At 48.5% G+C, this 20,863-nt stretch overlaps 1 protein-coding gene and 1 long non-coding RNA gene across 2 annotated transcripts in view; one reads left to right on the top strand and one right to left on the bottom strand.

The window, feature by feature from the left end:
* The window catches only part of CACNA1E (calcium voltage-gated channel subunit alpha1 E), a 396,248-nt gene that overhangs the window by 302,661 nt on the left and 72,724 nt on the right, over positions 1-20,863 (bottom strand). The window contains exon 3 of the mRNA XM_059068042.2: positions 5,949-6,215. Coding sequence (XP_058924025.2) covers positions 5,949-6,215 — 267 coding nt within the window. The remainder of the gene's footprint in view (positions 1-5,948; positions 6,216-20,863) is intronic.
* Positions 7,967-20,298, top strand: LOC136793961 (uncharacterized). Its single transcript, XR_010840067.1, has 4 exons — positions 7,967-8,226; positions 17,025-17,087; positions 17,666-18,017; positions 20,153-20,298. It is a non-coding gene; the product is annotated as an uncharacterized lncRNA (long non-coding RNA).

A 20,863-nucleotide genomic window follows, 5' to 3' on the forward strand; every position in this document is an offset into this window, starting at 1 on the left:
TGCACATCTTGACTGCATTTTATTTCAACTATGAATATGAAAATGGAAAGAAACCAGATGTTCCTATAAAGAGGGGGAAATGCAGCAGAGTTTGAGGGGGAAAAAAAAACACCTACATTTTGTACAGCAGCAGCTAAAACGAGATAAGCAATTCTGGATCGAGCTACTAATCCCAGAGTCCGGATCTCTCAAAAGAAGATAAAAAGAAGGCCTGGTTTGTGACCACCTAGAGGGGTGGGATAGGGAGGGTGGGAGGGAGGGAGACGCAAGAGGGAAGAGATATGGGAACGTATGTATATGTATAACTGATTCACTTTGTTGTAAAGCAGAAACTAACACACCATTGTAAAGCAATTATACTCCAATAAAGATGTTAAAAAAAAAAAAGAAGGCCTGTTCTCATTATTTTCTTCTTCCTCCTCCTTTAATTCATAGTGTGCCCTGCACCTAGCGCAGGGAAAGCAAGTGGAGAGAAGTGGGGAAATAATGACATGCAAACCAACAGACAAAACTATCACATCCAAGATATTTTTGTCTCCATCCTCAAGTCATTTCATTTCTGTCAAACTCCTTCACTCCAACTTGCATTCCAGGCTGCATCCCAATTACAACTGATCCCCACGACAAGTCCTAGCCTGGTTTCTGGAGGAAACATTTCTCACACCTTATTTCAAGGGCAAAGCCACTAGGCAACATGGAAATTGTCCTGGGAGACTCAGAAAATGAAGACCTTTATCCCACAGCATCAGGGCCAGTTACAGTCGCTATCTGTTTCACTGCCTCTGTGGCCAGGTACACAGAAGATGTGAAGACTTGCTGCATTATCTGATCACAGGATATAATTACAGACTTCATTCTTGGTAGCTGCCACTCTCTGCCCTAATCAAGGTGCTCTGACTCATGAGCTATTAGAGTTACATCAAACCTGAAATTCTCGCCAGGATTACAGTCTACTATCTTTCACGGTGCAATATATTTATAGGCAACCAAACAGGAGACAAGTATATGCTGTAATGGGATATTGGGGAACTAAAGCTTTCAGTAATCTTCAGCAAAATCCTCCAAAAATAATGGATAGGGCTTCCCTGGTGGCGCAGTGGTTGAGAATCCGCCTGCCGATGCAGGGGTCACGGGTTCGTGCCCCGGTCCGGGAAGATCCCACATGCCGCGGAGCGGCTGGGCCCGTGAGCCATGGCCGCTGAGGCTGCGCGTCCGGAGCCTGTGCTCCGCAACGGGAGAGGCCACGACAGTGAGAGGCCCGCGTACCACAAAAAAAAAATTAAATTAAATTAAAAAATAAAAAAATAAAAAAATAATGGATAACTGACAATGGGAAATTCTCCACAATAAAGCACATAACCTCTGACTCAAAGCCAGAGTCCTTTGGGGCTATAAAGAATTTCTCTGCAACAAGAAATCACACATGAATATCCACAGGTTCATTATAATGAGCTTCATCAGCTCAGTGGCTACAAACACATTTGATCTTCCTGCTTTAAACCATGTTCATTTCCACATGAAACATGTGCTCCCTGTTGAGATAACCCACACCGTCAGTGGGGGAGAAATCTCTCACTGCCCATCAATGGCACAAAGTCAGACATGCCATTTCTTCCCTTCATCCTCTAACCTGGAAAAGTGCCAACGTGTGGGGAACATCTCACAAACCATGAGGGAGAGACCCTGTAGATCCACAGGGCAACTGGGCCTGGGCACAGCAGGGTTAGAGCCAGTGAGCTTATGACACAGTGAATGCGGGGTGACATTCACAGCAGCCAATTCCCTGAGAAAAAGAGAACCCTTTTGTTAGATCTATTAGATGAGCAAAAAAGAAAAAGAGGAATCATATAAAATGTAATATCACATTTTAAATCAGATTAGCATTTTCAAAAAGGTTATGGCATCCACTGCAGAAGAGAGTGCCATAAGAAAATAAAATTATCTCCCTGTGCAGATGTAGCTTCCAAGAAAAATGAAACACATTCAGAGTGGGCTGTTAACTTGCCACCATTTTTCTTGCCAAATCTAGGTTATCCTATGCATTTCTTCCCATAAGAACGAGACCTTCCCTGTTAATAACTGGATGAGGTTATCACCACCCCCATCCAAGTCAGAGAGTGGCAAGTATAAATTAAATCATTCCTTCTATTTAACTGATCGTTTCAGGCTAATCTGATTAAAGACCAGTATGATGTGGTGTTCAGATACCACTAACACAGCACACAGAAGTACATATTATCCCCCTAGTTCTACACTGACTTCTTGCAGCCAATAAAAGATGTATACATCTCAAAAAGTGTACTACATGAATAATCAAAATCCTCAAGCATGTTGCATATGAACATGACAGTTCAAAACAGGTCTTGACATGTGTCCTGAAGCTTCCTTTCTGTGAAAATCTGGCCCTTACGTAGAACACAGAAGTACTTGCCAGACTTGAACGGGCATAGTAATCACCTGAGGATCTTATTAAAATGCAGATTCTGATTTAGTAAATCTGAAGTGTGGCTCAGGATTCTGATTTTTTTTTTTTTTTTTTTTTGCAGTACGCAGTTCTCTCACTGTTGTGGCCTCTCCCGTTGCGGAGCACAGGCTCTGGATGCGCAGGCTCAGCGGCCATGGTTCACGGGCCCAGCTGCTCTGTGGCATGTGGGATCTTCCCGGACCGGGGCACGAACCCATGTCCCCTGCATCGGCAGGTGGATTCTCAACGACCAGGGAAGCCCCTGAATTTTTTTAAATTGAAGTATAATTGATTTACAATATTATATTAGTTTCAGGTGCACAACATAGTGATTCGATGCTTTTATAGATTACATGCCATACAAAGTTATTATAAAACACAGACGATAGTCCCTGTGCTGTACATTACATCCCTGTGACTTATTTATACTATAACTGCTGATTTGTACCTCTTAAGCCCCTTCACCTATTTTGCCCCTCTCCCTTGTGGAAAACACTGGTTTCTCTTCTGTGTCTGGGAATCTGAATTTTTGACAAGCCTCCAGGTGATGCTGGTCTTTGCTGTCTGTGGGAGACAAAAGCCTAGAAGACTTCATTCACCTAGAACTAAAATCCCTCCCTTCTGGTATGCTGAAATTTCTGAAGGACTCCATTAATAATAATAGCTAGTGTTTACAGGGAATTAGGCAGTGTTCTAGGAACCTGACATATATTAATTCATTTAATTCTCCCAGTAACTCATTATTACCATCCTTGTTTTACAGATAAGGAAACTGAGTCACCGAGAAATGAAGTAACTTTTCAAGGTCACAGAGCTGGTAAAGGAACTGAGATTTGAACCCAGACAGCTTAGCTCCCAAGCTTTACTGGTAACCAGTGCTCACACTGACTCCCAGTAAGAAAAAGGAATATAATTCCAGGAAGGAATTAGAAAGGAAGAGAGGTGAGACTAGGAACTTATATGCCGTATTAGAGCAAATGCAGAACCCACAGAAGCGCAATGTGTCCACATGGTCACCACCAGAGGGAATATATATTAGTCAATTACATTGTACAGCCGGGAATAAACAGCAAACATGGTGTATTTTAAATCTGGGAACAGGGCTCCACTACACACCTTAGCAGATGCTCTCCAAACACTAACAGCCTACATGCTGTAGAAGCACTGTGAAACTTCCAACTGTGGGGATGGAAGAGACCACTGGGACGGGGCTCAAGGCCAAGGCACTGAGTAGGATGCCGAAATCAACTTCCCTAGTCTCTCCTTTGAGTCTCTTTGGTGCATTCTGGCCGAAGACAAGGAAAGAGCGCGGTGAAACCCACAGTCGCACCTTGCACCGCTCGCAACTCCTGCTAGAAAGGCGGCGTTTTTGCAGCGGAAGAGAAAACGTGAAAAGCGGAGAACGCGTAGTGTAGGAAACGTGCTTAATTTCCCCGCCCGGGAGCCTGGGCCCGGCCGGAAGTGCCCGACGTGCTGAACCCCGGGGACGGTGGAGCCCAGGCCAAGGGGCAGTTTCGGTGGCGCTGTCCGAGGTACCAACGCTGGCTGCTGGCACACTCTGCCACCCGCGCGGCGGCTGGGCGGCTTTGTCTACCGCCGGGAAACGGGAGGGCGCCTGTCTAGGTAAACAGGCCCCTAAGAGAGGCAGCACCTGGTGGGTGGGAAATTTTAGAGCATTGTAGAAGATGGGCGGGCGGGGAAGGGGGTGTCGCTGAAGAAATCCGTAGGGACCTGACTAGAGCAGTGTTCGCAGCCGCAGCACGAAAACACAATGAGAGCTGTCGCTTTGTGCAGCGCACCGGCGGGCGGGGCTGCAGGGACCGGACCCTTCCCCCTCCCCAGTCCCCCTCACCCTAGGTAGGTTTAACTCTGGTACTGATTGGCCCCAGGATCACTCTGTGCGGGTAGGAGAGGGAGGGGAGTGCAGGGAGAAGGAGAGTAGAAGCCCGGCCAGCGGTGGCTGTGGGAGGATTCAAGCAGCAGCAGGAAGAATATTTGCCTAGAGATGCTCCTCCGTTTCTAATGAGGGGTACTGCCTAGAAGCACCACGAGCCAGCCAATCGCCATGCTGCTGAGGCAGGGAACTAGGGAGGAAAGAGGGGAAGGCCAGAGACTAGGGTGGGGGTAGCAGGGAGATGCCCAGGCCCCGAGGGGAGTGAGCCACGAGCCTCGCTGCTACTAGAGACCCAACGTGGCTCCAGCTGTCTCCCTGCGGCACACCTGGAGGGTGGGGGTGGGGAGGAGGGAGGATAGGGAAGAAGAGGAGTGGCCTCGTTTGCAGGTGCATCCCTCCCAAGAAATCTCTCTCCACAAGCATCAAAGTCCCATGTCTCCAAGCCTACCCCCATATATAACACCATCCCACGGGCTTACTCCCTACTCATCCTCCTCACCATCCAGCAACCCCCAATTCGTAGAGACCTTGCCAGACGCCCATATTCTTAGTGAAGAACGAGGCAGTGAAATGCCTAATCAGCAGCCCACATTTGGTGCACTTCATTAAACCTGCAAAGAACCTCCCTCTATGCCCGTTCACCCTGACACCGTTACCATCAGAGATTCCCCCTGCCAGCTCTTTGTGGAGAGCAGTTCCTCGGGAACTAGGGAGAGACAGACTGCTTGCACACCTCTGGGCTCAGCTGATGCAGCACCCCGCTGATGAATTCAGGCCCAGCAGATCTGCCTGGATCCTGGGCACTAGGAGAGCACTCAGCTGGTGAAACATTAAGAGGCAGGAGTACCCAACCCAGGACTAAGGAAAGGATGGGCCCTGATGAGCTGCTCTTTCATGGCTGAGAAGAAAGCCTGAACTCTACATTGTTTGGGCTGTGTCATTAAGGATTGCCTCCCTGACACACTCATTCACTCCACTTCCAGTGGAACTTCAACTCAGTCCCCAGCAGTTAGCTGGGTCCCAAGCCAAATGCCTGCGTTATTTATCCATTTGTCAACTTGTCTACAGGGTTTTGGCTCAGAGCTCTTGAAGCTTCTGAACTGATAAATGCCCCCGTGGAGTCTTGACTTTCCTACAGATAGTGTAGGGGTCTTCCCGGCTGGTGGTGATGGGGGAAAAGGGGATGGCTTAAAGGGAGGGAAAAGGGGGGCTGGGTATGAAAGAAAACCCAGAGATTAGGGGCAACCCATTCTATGCAGCTTGTGAAGGGACTAGGGGGCTGAGAATCGAATAAAGCCCAGCCGCGAAAGGGGCAGACACCACAACACCACGCACCCAGCGATGCTGGAGACTTCCACGTAGGAAATATCAAAAACCAAAAGTCTTACCTTGCAAAACACTAGTGCCCACATCGGTTTCTACAGCACCAAGCTTGCCTCTTAGGTGCACCAAAGTACAGAGTGCACTTCAGCAAAGAGGCAAATCGGCACCAGGAAAGGAATGGGGGTGCAAATTCCATGCTAGGTTTCCCCCCTTACCCGAAGAAATGCAAAGGGGGAGAGGGGAGTGATAGTGGGTAAGAAAGGATATGGCCAATCGATGAGCTTCTTGGCGTATTTCCTGACAATGTTATCTTCTCCGAAGATGAACAGGGATCTGTTGACGGTGAAACAGTTCTGCCGGACGGGAATAGGGTTGTACAAAGCCATAGTCCGCGCCCTCTGCGCTTTCGACTGCTTGTAGGCGGCCGCCGGCCCGGAGGCCGGCACGGGGGTTCCTTGCCGGTTCCTGCTCTGGTCCGAATCTCCATCTCCCGACCCCGGCCTGCCGACCACCGCCTCCCCGAAGCGAGCCATCCTGAAGTTTAAACAGACAGAATACACACAAAGGTGATCGTGGCCGAACACCCGCACACAGCAACAAGCAGAAAGACACACGGAGTCTCAGAGCCGCATCCAGATGGACACGGGGACCACCGCCTCCGGGGAGCCTCGCGAGCTCTTCGGAAAGGCGGCAGCAGCAACCTCGCCGCTCCGAACTGTTGAATCTAAATACAACCTCTGCGAAGCTCCATTCCTCAAGGAGGAAAAAAAAGGGGGGGGGGGAGAGCTTGGGTGTGCTCAGTTTCTGGAGGCAATTTTTTTTTTTTTTTTCAAAATGCCAGTGTGTGGTGGCGTTCAGGGACTGGAGAGGAGACGGGTGGAGTAGGCTGCTCTTCAAACATAGCTCCTCTTCTGGCAGACGCACCACCTAGTTCTGGGAGAGAGGCAGGCACCGGCCCGCTAGGTAACAGTTTGGTAATTTATTGGTGGGGGGAGGGGAAAAATGAAAACAAAAGAACTTTTCAAAAAAAAAAAAAAAAAAGACAAGGACGAGGTTATGGTGACATGCTTTATAACGCCAGCCCCCGCAAGTCCATCTGAGAAATCCCACAGCCAAGACTTGGGTCTTTACATCTGCCAGCACAGACGCATCCAAAGGTTGAGAGAAAGGGAGAGAGGGGGGAGAGCGGTATTGAGGTTGCTGCGTAAACCGCAACGCCCAAAATATCAAAATAAGAAGTCGATCCAACCGGAGAGGGACAAATGACTTCAAAGCTCCTGCGCTTGGGAGAGAAGTTGAGCAGCATCCAGAGAGCCGCGAAGCTCGAGTGCCAGCATCCGCCCGGAGCGCTCGCCGCCGCCGCCTCCCCGGATCAGCATGCAACAGCGATCCGCGGCTGCGCCGGGGAGAGGGCGGGAGAGCGGGAGCGAGCCGGCGGGCGGGCGAGCGAGCACTTGGGCGAAGGAGGAACAGGTTGCAGCCGAGCCCAGCGGTAGCCTGGCACGGGAGTTGTCCAAGGACCGAACTTGCTCACTACCGACTCAGCCTTCCTCTTCCACCCTGGCAGCCCGACTCCAAGGAGCAGAGGAGAAGAAGGAGGTGGCCAGGAGGGGGAGAGCGAGCGGAGCGCAGAGGCGCAGCCAAGCGCGCACTGAAGAGCCAGGAGAAGCGGGGGCGGGGCTGGCGAGCAAGGGCGGGGCAGGGATGGAGCCGGAAGGACCCGGCCAACCGCTGCAGGAGGTTCCTGGGACCCGAGGCTGGCTTGGGCTACTGATCGATGTAGCCAGAGGGTAGCGGGGCCCCTCTGCAAAGATCCCAGGCAAGAATCGCCTTTCCCCAAGTACTGCAGAGAGGAAACACGCTGGCGCAGCTGGCGGCGCGGCGGACTCTCCGCCTGAGAGCCGAGGCCTGGCGGGGGCGCACACGCACACGCGCACGCTCTCGCGCCTCCCGTCCCCGCCGAGAGGCGCCCGCCGGAGCTGTGCCCCGCGCAGTGACCGGCGCGCCGCCGCCCTAGCCGTGAGTCGAAGCCTTTGCGCTCTATGCGCCCTGCGCCGGGTCCGGGTCGCCGAGCCTCCGCACCTCCCAGGCTCCGAGAGCGCTGCCGCAGGGTTTCCGCAGAGAAGGCAGCACCCTCTTCTGCCCATGCCCCCACTTAGCAGCCTGGAGGTCCCACGAGGGACGCTAGGACGTCTGGGGGCTCCGCACTCTGGTGTTGGAGCCAGCTCTGGCGGGAGCTTCTGCACCCCGCCCCTCTCCAAACGCGATCTGGGACGACCTCTTGGGTTTGGCTCTAATAGAGCCCTGTATCTCTGGGATACTGAGTTCCGAGGTAGTGAGTTCTAGGCTAAAACTACCTTCTCAATCAGGGGGATCCTCCCACCTCTATTTTTTACCCCCAAGTCCTCTCCACTAACTTCCTCAAACCCAACCCAATAATGAAGAAAAAAATAGAATTAGCGTCTGAGCTGCAGAAGCGGGAATGGTGGACTTCACGCCCCAGAGAACGAGCCCCTGGGTTTAGCAACCAAGCCCTTGCGCACAGGTGAGTCGGTGGTTCGAACTGAAGATAGGTACCAGCTGCCCCCCTGCTTTGGCCTGAACGCACAGCCTTATCCAAATCCTCCCCACCTGAGCCATGGAAGAGGCGGGGGTGGGGGTAGGGGCAGAGGAAGGAAACAAAGGACTGACCAGAGCCCGGAGGCTGGAAATCATGGGTTAGTGTGGTTTCGCTGGTGCGGAAGGCAGTGTCGGTGTGTGAGATTAACTGGTGAGAAGAGAGGTGACATTTGAGTGAGAGGCAGCGTGTGTTCCTCGGTGAACGTGTGTGTGCTGGGCAAGGCCATGTGAGCACTGACACTGGTCTGCTGTGTGAGAATGTATGTGTGTGTGTCAGTGTGAAGGGAAAGTCTCTGCTGCTGGAAAACGAAAGGAATGGTCTCAACACGTCCTCCCCCAGCAGGCACTGCTGCCCTTGGGCATGGCGTGTTGACCTTTTGATTCAGGAAGGCCCATTTTAAGCCAAATTACTATTCGAGGTGAATCGGAGTATTTTGCTTTTCCCATTACTGCCTTACTCAGTCCTTCTACCTACCTCAATTGGAGGGTCCCTTTTCTGCCTGAACACCTAGTCAGAGTGAAAGGGAAGGCGATACTATGAACCCAAAGTCCCGTCAGCTGTCAGTCATTTAGAACCAGTCACAAGTGGCTGTCTCAGTAGCCCTGTAAACTATACAGAATTAGAAAAGACTTTCAGAAATGATCAAATCCATGCTTTCAGAGGTAGGACCATAAGCCTTAGCACAAAATTCATTCAAATCATTTGACAAATATTTCTGAGCCCTAGGCACTGTTTTAGGAACTGAGAGCACGATCATGAACAAAATAGATGATTAAAATAAAGTATACGCTCCTGGGATTAAATTAGATTGTATAACTTTACTGGCTAGAATGCTTGATGGACCTCATTCTCATGCTGCACCTTCATCCCTGTGCTTGCGTGTCCTGGCCTTTGCAGGCTAGAGGGTGGCATGCCTGTTAATTCTCAGAGGAAGCAGCGCTCACCAACCTATTACCTCCTGGAAGAAGTTCATGGAAGATCAGGAACCCTTGGCTTGTGTCGTCAGTGTCACCTACTAAGCAGAGATCCAGTACTAATTCCTTTTGCTCTCTCTACAATGTCCTGTGTTCTCTGTTGCTGCTATAATTCTAGGGACCTAGAATTCCCAAGACAGGATATTATTCATGGAAATGTGAGGACCCACTGCAGTTGAGGCTTACCTTCCTACCTTCTCAGGAGGCAGGGGTCACAAAGGCATGTGTTGGGGATGATGTAAAGTGTGCTGGGTAACGTGAGCACCTCTGTAGGGGAGTTAAAAACTGGGAAGTCCTAGAGGGTGGAGCCCAAGAGGACAAAGGCAAACGTGATGCCATAAGTGGCTTTGGGAAAGGACTTGGCCTAAGGACAGTAATGCTGGGAAGAAGGCACTCTCTCATATTCACCCCCACCTGGCTGTCACAGCTCTTGAGCCCTTTGAGATCTGTGAACTTCTTTCATGCTTTCCGACGCCCCCATTCTCCCAGTCACCAGAGGGCTACAATTTCAACGGCTGAACAATATCTTATGTGTCATCAATAGTTTTCACTTTATGTAAATCTAACTCCAAACCTCTGAGGTCAGCCTGGCAACACATGTATTACAACCCTGATTTGGTGAATGAATTAGAGTTTCAGAAATGTTAAGTCGTTTGTCCACATCTGATAAGAGGCAGATTTTAGACTTCTAACAGATCTTTCACTTGATGGCTTTTTCCAATACCCAGGCTAATTTCTCAGGGGCAGTAATAGTGTGATCCCAAATTGTTCAACATCAAGAGAAGAAACTATGCAATCACACTGAGCCTATGGGAATGCTGGGCTTACCATCCTCAAATTGAATCTGATCGGTGGCCAAATGCTCCTGGGACCAGGAGCTGGGAAGATGCTTAACTGGGAACCCATCTACTGCCCTCTAGATCCGGGAGGATCCTTAGAAAAAACTTCAGATTAGGTCACTGCCATAATGCTCTTTGTAAGGGGAACTTGGTGGGCATTCTCCTTCCCATGTCCCTAGTTCCAGTGTCCTCTTAAAGACCCACAAATGGAAATGTAAAAAATCAGCAATTGGTCATAACTCTGATTGGAAACCCGTTTCCTAAAATCCCTTTCCAGCCCAGGAGGGAGAGCAGCCATATTTTCATGTTGTTAGAGCACCATCTACTGGTCATTTGTGAGCATATCCCTGTGAGCTCAGGTACTTGGCAGCCTAGCACCTCGGGCGCCACACCTCAGAGCCTAGACATTCCTAGACGTGAGCTCTTGTCACTAGCCCTCTACTCCTGTGGTACTTTGTTGAGGCCCAAGCCCCCAATTTCACCAACAATGCAATCAGCCATCTCACAGTACTTGAAACGTGCAGCCCCACACACTGGGCACGTGAGTACAAGGTACACACACACACACACACACACGAGTTAAGATGATGCAGCCAAAAGGTCTACATGTTTTCCTGCAAGAAATGACCTGCAAACTAGAAACCCAAAAGGATCCAAGGAAGCAAGTAAAAAACTTTCGTGGAGTATGAATCCCATGCAGACAGTTCAATTTCAAAGCATTAACCCCGCAAGTCCTCTACTCCAGGGCACCATTCAAAGTGCAAGCAAGAGAGAAGCTGAGTGGTAGGGGGGTCCCTCCAGCATCCTCTGGAAAAGGAAGGAAACAAGGTCGCCACGCTCCCCCCAGACCAGGCAGGCCGTGGGAGTTTGTACCAAGATGGAGAGATGTGAGTGGCAAAGATGGAGAAGCACTTAGCCTATTTCCCTCATTCATAAAGCTCTTCCGAGATCTGTCAGGTCTTGGGCCATCTTCACAGGAGATTTCAGCCCACCACTGGGGAGTCTGCACACCTTCGCCTCATCTAAAGGTGTGTGCCCTCCCACCAGCCCCACTCCCTCATCTCCCCCTACCCGGCCAGTTCCACTCAGAGAGCTTATGCTTAAGTGATCAGGGCCCCTTTTGTTCTATTTTTCCCCTGTTGAGCCTTTCCAAGAAATAGACTCTTATGCAAAGCATTGCTCTAAGGAACATAATGCAGAGAGGATTTGGGATTGGGTTTTAAGAAGAAAAGTTGGCAGGAGACCATGTGCAAATTCATAGCAGAGCAGAAGAGCATTATGGTGATGCAGACATCTTGGGAGTCTGGCAGCTTCCACAATACCTTACAGCCCTGACTTGGGTGAAAACATAACTTCACATCCTTATGTAATGTCTGTCCCTAGAACCGGCATTTCTCAAACCTATGCCTGAGAAACCGCACAGCTCCAACCCTCTATCAGCTAACTATAGATGTGCAAAGTTTTCTAAAAAATATTTTTTAAACCATTCATTTACGACAACTCAATATTTCCTGGGTGCCAACCGTGGTAATGTTATCGCACTGCATCTTTGCTGCAGGACTGTTGAGACACATTCTATTACCTGGGGCCCAGAGGTTCAGGGACGTGTCCAAGTGCACAGAGACAGGAAACAGCAGAGCTGCATCCCCTGGTAATGAGGTCAGGATTCCTTACAATGTGTGACCACGCTTAACATACTGCATGTCAGGATAATGTTTTCCTTGCTTAAGAGTCCGGTCACAGGCATGATCTTAGACTTTGGAGAAGTAAGCCATGACCTGGAGCCAGAGAGTCTCCCAGAGGGTTAAATTTCTAAGAATGCCCATCACCTGTCCCACTGGGCTGTTATGAAGATTAAGTTAGTTAATACATATCAAGCTCTTAGATCAGTACCCGGCACACAATAAGTGCCGCATAAGTGTTTGTTAACTACATTTTAGCTGTGACCACGGTACACACAGCAAATACCACACATCTGACAGCTTTCTGCTTCTGAAAGCAGACTTCAGAAGTGCATCCCACGGGTGGCTCTGGTGTGTGCAGGATAGATGGAGGTGGAGAGAAGTGTAAGTGCCTAAGACTTAGAAAGACGAGGGAAAAGAGAAAAGAAAGCAAAATATTAGAGACCAGAGTCTGAAGACCCCAAAGGTTTTGATACCTGGGAGAGTCGTGCTTGTTTACTTCTTCGTTAATTCATAAACCCATTGAACAAATAAGCACTAACCCCTTTTAATGTGCCTGGCATTGTACCCAGGGATTCTGAGTGTCAAGGATAAATTAGACACAGTCACGGCCCCTAAAAGCTTATGGTTTAAAAGAGGAGAAGGGGAAAACATCCTTATGAAGAACCCTAAGAGGAGGCAGAATGTGGCGGGCACCCTAAGAGAGCACGGGGTGTGGGGTGGAGGAAGAGCCGAGGAGGGAGGCATCCCCTCGGGCTGGGGCTGGAGGCAGCTGGGAAAACAGAAGAATCAGTGGCACCCCATGAAAGAGACGGCACTGGAGACCTGGAGAAGCGCTGGGGGACACAAGAGCCTGGGCGTGCAGAGGAGGAAAGGTAGGGAATTCATTAACCAGTCAGCATCTTTATTTTCTTTCAGTGTATCTAGGATCATAAACAAGTCTAGTATCACCACTTCAATCCTTTGTTTTCCATAAGATGAGGTCACTTTTCGGCCTGGACAAAAGTCAAACTTAAAAGACATTAACCCCTATTGGGAAAGTCATTTTGGAGGTTCAGTGTCTAGCCCCAGACAGCCAAGGATGCCTGCCCCATCACTGTGCACCTCGGCTCCCACCCGCAGCGTCCAGCCCTGCTGTCTGGCCGAGGCAGAGGACGGCAGGACCACTCCTCAGAGCTCCAGCTCTGACCGACAGGGGTGAGCCGAGGGTGCCTCGCCATCTAAGGGTGAGAACAACTGATGCAAACACGCCCATTCACCTGCCCCCTTGGCCTCTTGACTTGGAAAACAAAATATAGCCCACACATTGCAAAGCTTGCTCAGCCTGGGTGGGCTCGGGCTGATGCATTCATTCAACAGACAGAAAATGAGAGCCTTCCACGTGTCAGGCGTGGCATCGTGCTGAGGATGAGAGGGCGCTGGGCTGCATCCTGCACTGACTGGCCGCTCTTGACCCACTCACTCCTCATGTTTCACTCTTGAAGATGTCCCACCAGCAGGGAAAGCAGCAGCTCAGAGCCCAAACAGAGCCTAGAGGAGCCCTGCCTGTCCAATGAAGAGAACTCGCACCCACCCCGCCCACCAGGCTTGTCTCTCACAGGACTTCGGGTTGGAATCATCGCAGATTAAGCCACCACCTGTCCATCACCACACCCTTTCTCTCCCACTCTCTCCTCCGCTGAACAGCTGGTTACACCCACCTAGTATAAAATAATCAGAGTGAATAAGGCATTCCCATATGATATGGACTTGAGGCCAGCTTTGAAACGTGCATCCAGGCAGACTATACTGGTTCTGCCCCTTCCAACCCCCAGAAATTGCACAAAGACCCCACTGACCTTGTATGGTCCTTGTTTTCCCCTCCTTCTGGACCATCCTGCAGGGTTGGGCACCACTGACCTCCCCTTCTTCTCAGAGGCCTGCCCCTTAGCATCCCAGTCTCCACCCCTCCCAGAATAAGAGTAAGAGAAGGACCCACCTCCCTGCCCAGTCCTTCTCTTACTCCTCTTATTCCTGTCCCTTTATCGTGGGAGCGCCCATGGGTCTGTCCTACCCACCTCCCTGCCCAGTCCTTCTCTTACTCCTCTTATTCCTGTCCCTTTATCGTGGGAGCGCCCATGGGTCTGTCCTCAACCCCTTGACCTTCTCTCTCTGACTTCTCTCCCTTTGGGGTCATGTCCTTACTCACAGTTTCAACTATCCTCTACTTCCCCATCTAGCCTCTATCCCATACCTTTCACCTCATTTCCATAGCCAAAGGCACAATTAAGTCATGGGTAACTCTGTACCGACTGGGGTTACCCACCGTCATCTCAAACTCAATGTATTTGAAAGTGAATTCATTATAATTGCTTCAAAGCAAGCTCCCCCTCCAAAAATGCCACTTTCTACCCAGGGGACATCCTTCTCCCTGTCAATCACTTGACTTCAGTGGCTCCTCGCTGCTAAAACATGGCCAAACTCCTTAGCCTGACAACTCAAGACAATCTGAATTCAACCTACCTTTCCAACACCATCTCCCCGTGTACCAGAGCATTAACAAAGTTATAACACGTTGTGCCCATGCCTACCTCAAAACTCTTACAGCACCTGCTTCGGACTGACCCAAGCACATGCTTCCTCTTTTCTGCTTCCCCAACTCCGAGGTATCCCTCAAGGTGTGTGGTTCAGTTCAATTCTGCCTCCACCATGAAGACTTCCATAACCTCTCCAAGTCAATCTGTGATCTCTACCTCCTATAAACTCACAGAGCTTTTGCATCGCTCATCCGTAGTACCTTGTTTACTCACTGTCATTGCTGCCACGGATATAACTTCAACAGTACATTCCTATTTAAGTTTGCAGTTAGGTATGCCATGTCTCCTCCACTGCGGTATAAGCTTCTCAAGTACGGAAGACATATATTCCCCTTCATTATTACCTAGAGTGCCTGCATGATGTCATCCTCATAGCAGGCCTTTAGTAAATACACAGTCAACGAATGAATGATTGGGTCTCCTGCAACTCTTTTTGGTGAAAAAGAGCTTTGGCATCAACCAGGTAGCTGGTCCCTGTCTGAGGGGCTGACCTTCTCCTAACACATTCTGCCACTGACTTTGAGTCTCTGTTCTGTTGTCTGATGTTTCCAGCTGATCTTTCTGAGTTGAGTGTTCATCTTCCCCTTAATAAGAAGGGATGCTTACCTCTCGCGTAGGAGATCAGGTGATTCTAACTCAGGGGGACTTTTTCCAGCACAATAACAGCCTCACCCTCATTTTATCCATCATAAATTATGGGGTTCATTCCCTTACGAGGAATATCTCCTGCTCTTTAAAAATGTAGTTGAATTAAGGTTTGGGAAATCCGTTATTTAAAAGAGACATTCAGATCCCTACATAGAGAATATTTTCAGATCCCTTTCCTCAGAAAATAAAACATAGCAGAATAAAATTCTGCTTCAAAAAAAAAAAATCGACTACAGAATTAATTGGTTCTATCTCTTCTCTCTACAAAAAAGGCAAATATCACCATCACACACCTCTTTCCCTTATGAAGAATCACATGTGAAAGAGACACACACACTTTTGACTGTTTGCAGACACACGCACTAGCTTCTGATCTGATCTCAAGTTCTGCCAGCCACGTGTCCCAACATATACAAGGAATCTTCCTATGCTGTTGAGAGCTTTCAGACAGGCTTAATAATACAGTACATTCAAAGGTGAAGAATTATAAGCTCTTTTGAAGATTTCTAAATATTCCTTATGTGTCATTTAAAATGGAAAAGGTGGAAATGTAATTCTCAATCAAGAGAGAATTTGTGAAATACTCCCTCAAATACCCTTAACAAGCCAGTCCCTTGGACACACACACACAGACGCACTCACTATACAGCCTTTTCCATTAAAAACTTGTTTTTGTTTTGTTTTGTTTTTCACATAATCACCCCATCACTCAATCACATTCTTCAAAGAAATTCTGCCAGATGTAAAGTGGTCAAATATTAATATAATCACCCAAAGCTTCCTATGATGCTATTTTCCCCTTGTTAAAATAATCTCTCTTCTCCAATAAGTCATAATTTCATATTAAAAATTCCAGGATTATAAAAAACAAAGAGAAAATGGGACATGCGTCAAGCAAGCAAAGAATAATTACAAAGAAAAAGTACTAATTAGTGATAATACTAATTGCAATAGGTATTAAATACATCTTATGTGCAAGGCACTGTCCTAAGCCCTTTACTTTCCTTATTTCTCAGAATAATTCTATGTGGTAGGTATTATTATAATCTGCATTTTACACATAAGAAAAGCAAAACTGAAAGAGACTAAATCATTTCACTTAAGGTCAGATAGGTGGTGAATGACATCACAGAAAATCAACCCTAAGTCTGTTTGACTCCAAAATCCATTATCTTCACCACCACACTGTACGGCCTCTCACTGATATCATTAATAGAGATTTGGGGTGGTCACTTACTTTCATGATGATCCTACACTTCCAAGAGGCAAGAAAATGTCCAGACACTACAGCAGGTTCTCATAGAGCCCAGAATAAGCGAGTTATGTGTGTGTGAGGCAAGACAGACTTATCCCTCAGTCCTGCTTGGGTTTATTGCCCCACCTGCAGAAATGACAGCAGTAGCGCCTGCCATATGAATCTCAGGAGAATATTGACAGACCAACTGTGAAAACAGACTGTCAAGTGCATTGTATTCCAATCCATGCTGGTACTATTAGCCTGACCTGCCTCAGTTCTGCATTGCTACGTCCCCAGGCAAAAACCACGCAAGAACTGAGTCCTCCTTCAAAAACTGTTCAAACTCTCCAAAACTTCTCAAAATCCGAAGTGTGTATTAGTGTGCACAGTTTACTCATGATGAACTGGTTTTCTATCCCATTTACTTGTTATCCAATGAATGGCCAAATCTACCCCAAATGCCCCAGCCCCTGAGCTGCCTGGTGGGTCACTCTAGGTAGCTATCTGGAAAAGTTTTCAGCCCAACTCTGGAGGGGTCACTGAGGGAGAGAAGGGAGAAAGGGAGAGGAGATGACACCCAGCAGCACAGAAGGAGGGTCCATGGCACTGCAGACCCAAATATTAGCCAGTGCTCTGTGTTCAGGAAATCCAAGGCTAGTGCCGTTCCAACCATTCAGGAATATCGATCCTGATCACTCAGTTTGGCTTGAATTTTTTTTCTATTTTTTTTCTATGAATACTTCTGCTGCCAACGCGTGCCACTAAAGGATTCAGCACACTTAAATCCTCCTGCCTTTCAACTTGCTGTTTCCCTGCCTACCCTCCAGCAGGTAAGACACCCACAGACTCACGGTGCTCCAGGCTGTAGAATTCACAGGAGTCTATAATGTTCAGGTTATTTTTAAACTTTCAGGCCACTTTCCCTCCCCACGAACAGCAGGCCTGCCATTTCGAACAGTGTTTAACCCACACCCCACCTACTTTGAAACTTTAGCTTTTTGTGTTAAAAGAAAGGAAGCTATCCCTCACGCTCACGCACGCGCACCCACCCACCCACCCACACCCACACACACGCCCGTAAAAAATGAAGACAGTCACCAGCTCTCTGGAGTGAAAGAAAGACCCAGCTCCCAAAATGATGCTGAGCTTGTTGAGATGATGTGTGTGAAAATGCTTTGTAAACTTCGAGTGTCACACACGGTGGGTGGTATTATTGTGATATTTGCAAGGACACATACCAGGCCTTATAGGTGATGCCAAAAGACAGCTCCCTACTTCCAAAAACGAATTATACCAGAACAATCAAAGCATTCAAGACCCTTCATTTGCCTAGGGAGCCAGACAGGAGCTGGTTAAGTGGTGTTAGGTTATAATTTTCTTCAAACTAATTGCTTTTTTTTTTTTAAAGTGGAAAACATTGGAAGAGAGGGAAAGAAATTCTGAAAACAATTCAACGAAAAGAGAGTGAAGCAGAATAATGAAAGAAAAAGTTTCAAAGCCCTAACAATACCTACCATTGTGGAAGGTCTAACTAATAAGCACCGTGTATGTGTTACCTCATTTGATCTGCATAAGAATCCTCAGAGGCTTCAACCATTTTTCAGATGAGATCAGAGAAACGATGTCCCTAAACTAAGATCACACAGCGAGTATGTGGCAGAGCTAGACTTGGAGCTGGACATGCCTGATGCCAGAGGTCACATCCCACACCTCCCCCTCACTGCAAGAGCCACACGGAAGGAGCAAGTGTGGCCTGAACGGTGAGGCTGGGTAAGAACGGTTTCAAGGGCCCACAGTGGAAGAGCTCAGGGTCACTCTAGAGTCAGTGAGGGTCAGGCAGTGGGCACATAGCCTCCTCCACAGCCAAAAATAAAAACATGAAAAGTCCCTATTCCTGGAGGAAAGCTGAAGGATTTGCGTGAGCTACGTCCACACAGCCATCCAGGCTGTGGGGAACAGGATGGCACGGACAAAATCCATCACAGACAGTCCCCAGTGTCTTCCCGGTGGGGGGATACCTCTCAGGCCAAAGGCTGTAGCTTCTAAAGTCCCCTTGTTGCCACACTGGTACCTACCATAAAACAAATCAAGGCAGCTTTTCCCTCACAGGAAACCTCTTCGCCACAACTCCGCACACACAGGAGGGAAGACCCACTGGAGAGCCTTCTCCTCCCCCTTCCCCGCCCCCCCTCTGGCTGAGGCCCTGAGAAGTGATAAAATGATCAGGTGGCTCAACACTTCTACAGCTAAATACGTTCCAAGGGATTTTTAAAACCAGAGTCTGTTTCCCTGGAGGCTACCAGGGTGTGTACATATTCTGCTGCATCCGGGGCTCCGCAGGAACTGGCTTCCCCGCCTCCCTGCTTCCCTGACCCCTCCGGGAGTATCTCCAATCTCCTGTTCTCCCCCCACCTCCCTCGCTGCCCCTTCATCTTCTTCACCTTTTCTTCTTCCTTTTCTTCCCTTTCTTCTTCCTCCTAAAGGCACGCATCTCTCACGGACAGTTCCCTACCCTCTTCTCTATGTAGACCCTCTCTCTTGGTGATTTCATCCATCCAGATGGCTTCAACCACAGCTAATAGATGGAAGGCTCCCACAGCTTTTCCTTTGGCCTGTTCTGTTTAAAGTGTGGTACCACATTCACAACTGCTCAAAGGCTCCGCCACCTGAATGGCCTGAAAGCGCCGTGAATCAACTGGTTTAAAAATCAACTCATCATCTTTCCCTCCAAATCAGCCCCTTCCCGGGTCTCTAATTCTGACTGCAGCACCACAGTCTCCCCCTAACTCAGGCACGAAACTTTAGAATCAAAGTTGATTCTTCCTCTTCCCCATCTCCTCCACCAACCCTTCCCCAAGTCCTGTCAGTAGGTTTTCTATTCCACTTTCACAGGCTTCCTTTCATTCCATGTGCACCATCACCTCTCAAGGTCAGACTTTTATACCTCCTTCTCCGAAGCTGGGAAGAGCCTCCCAACCCATCTTCCTCTTCCAGGTTCTACCACAAGTGTTCACTGCATAACCCAACTCTGACCCTATCCCCAGCCTGCTGTGCAGCAAAATCCAAGAACTTGTTCAATGTTGCCCTCCCCGTGCCTAGCACACTATCTGCTAAAAAAATCATTACACTTATTTATTGAATGAAGAGATGAGCTTTCTAGTGCCTATCAAATATAACTGTGGAATCATGAGACCTTATAATCTTAGGGTTGTAAGCAAACTTAAATGTCATCCCATGTCAGTCCTTGTTTCAAGGACCAGAACTGAACAAAATTCCCTGCCACATCTATGCTCCCAGCAATATCTCCTACGACTGTGCAGCTCTCACTGCCTGCTCCAGTGAAGCAGGACTCTCACCAGTCCACAGACACATAAATACACACCTTCCACAAATGCAAATCCCCCCTGCATATCATTTCTCATTTTCTCTCTCCCTTCTGTCCCCCTTCTCTTGTACCTACCCGTCAAAAAACTCGACTTCAAAGCCCAGTTCATGCCAAACCTCCTCTGCGAAGCATTTTGTGATCATAACACAATGTGATCTCTTTCTCCTCTTAGAACCTTGGGCACTTTATGACCTCCTGCCTCAGACACTGTAGTGTATGGATGTCTCCTCCCCACTACACTACAAGGGGCTTCATTTATCCGTCCTTTCATTTTCCACACAATTAATGCACTGCCTTATGCCTGGTGGGTACAAAACACATATTTTCTTGAATGACTGAATGAATGAATGGTAACTATATGCGAAGCCAAATGGACACAACCAGGACATGGACTTCTTAGGATCTGTGCCATGTTGGGAAGGTTGTGTGGGAATAGCTAGAAGTGATAAACCTGTTCTGCAGACAAGCAGTTCAGCTCAAAGAAGACAGTCCTTGGCTCTTACTTCACAGGGACAAGTGTGGAGGCAAACACAGTGGTAGCTGTGAACCTGCAAAGCTCCCAGCATTTTGAGGACACAATTTTCTTCTTTTGGCAGAAAATGAGGTATGTTTTTAGCCCAGTTCATTTGATTCATGCTTCTATGGATGTGACATGGATAGATGTGGTCTGTGATAGATAGGAGTGCAAGTCGAATATTAGCGCTTACCTAGTCTAGCCACACACACATCAACCTCCTCTTCAAACCCCTCCTTTTTATATAAGAAAAGGCAGGTAGGGCAGGGTTTTGTCGACCACATGGGCATGTCAACCACAGTACTATCGACCTTTTTGAGTCAAATAAGTCTTTGTCATGGCGGGTGGGCCTGTGCACTGTAGGATGTTTAGCAGTATTCCTTGCTCCTTACCAATAGATGCCAGAAGCACCTCCCAGTTGTGACAATCAAAATGCTTCCAGTTGCCAAATGTCCCTTGAGGGGCAAAACTGCCCCTGGTTGAGACCACTGGTATGGAATAATTAAATGAGTTCCTCAAGACCACACAACTCACCAGCATTGTAACCAGGAACGCAGTAACTCCCAGTAGAATGCTCTTGCCACACCAGCACTGTCTTTCACTTCTCTCCCTCATACCTGATGAGACACAGCCTTTGGGGGCCAGAGTGAATTCAGAGCTGCACATCTGGTTTTCTAATGGCCTCATAGCCCTAAATGGGGATCCAC

This window comes from Kogia breviceps, chromosome 1 (genome assembly GCF_026419965.1).
Source record: "Kogia breviceps isolate mKogBre1 chromosome 1, mKogBre1 haplotype 1, whole genome shotgun sequence".
Classification (NCBI taxonomy): Eukaryota; Metazoa; Chordata; class Mammalia; order Artiodactyla; family Physeteridae; genus Kogia; species Kogia breviceps.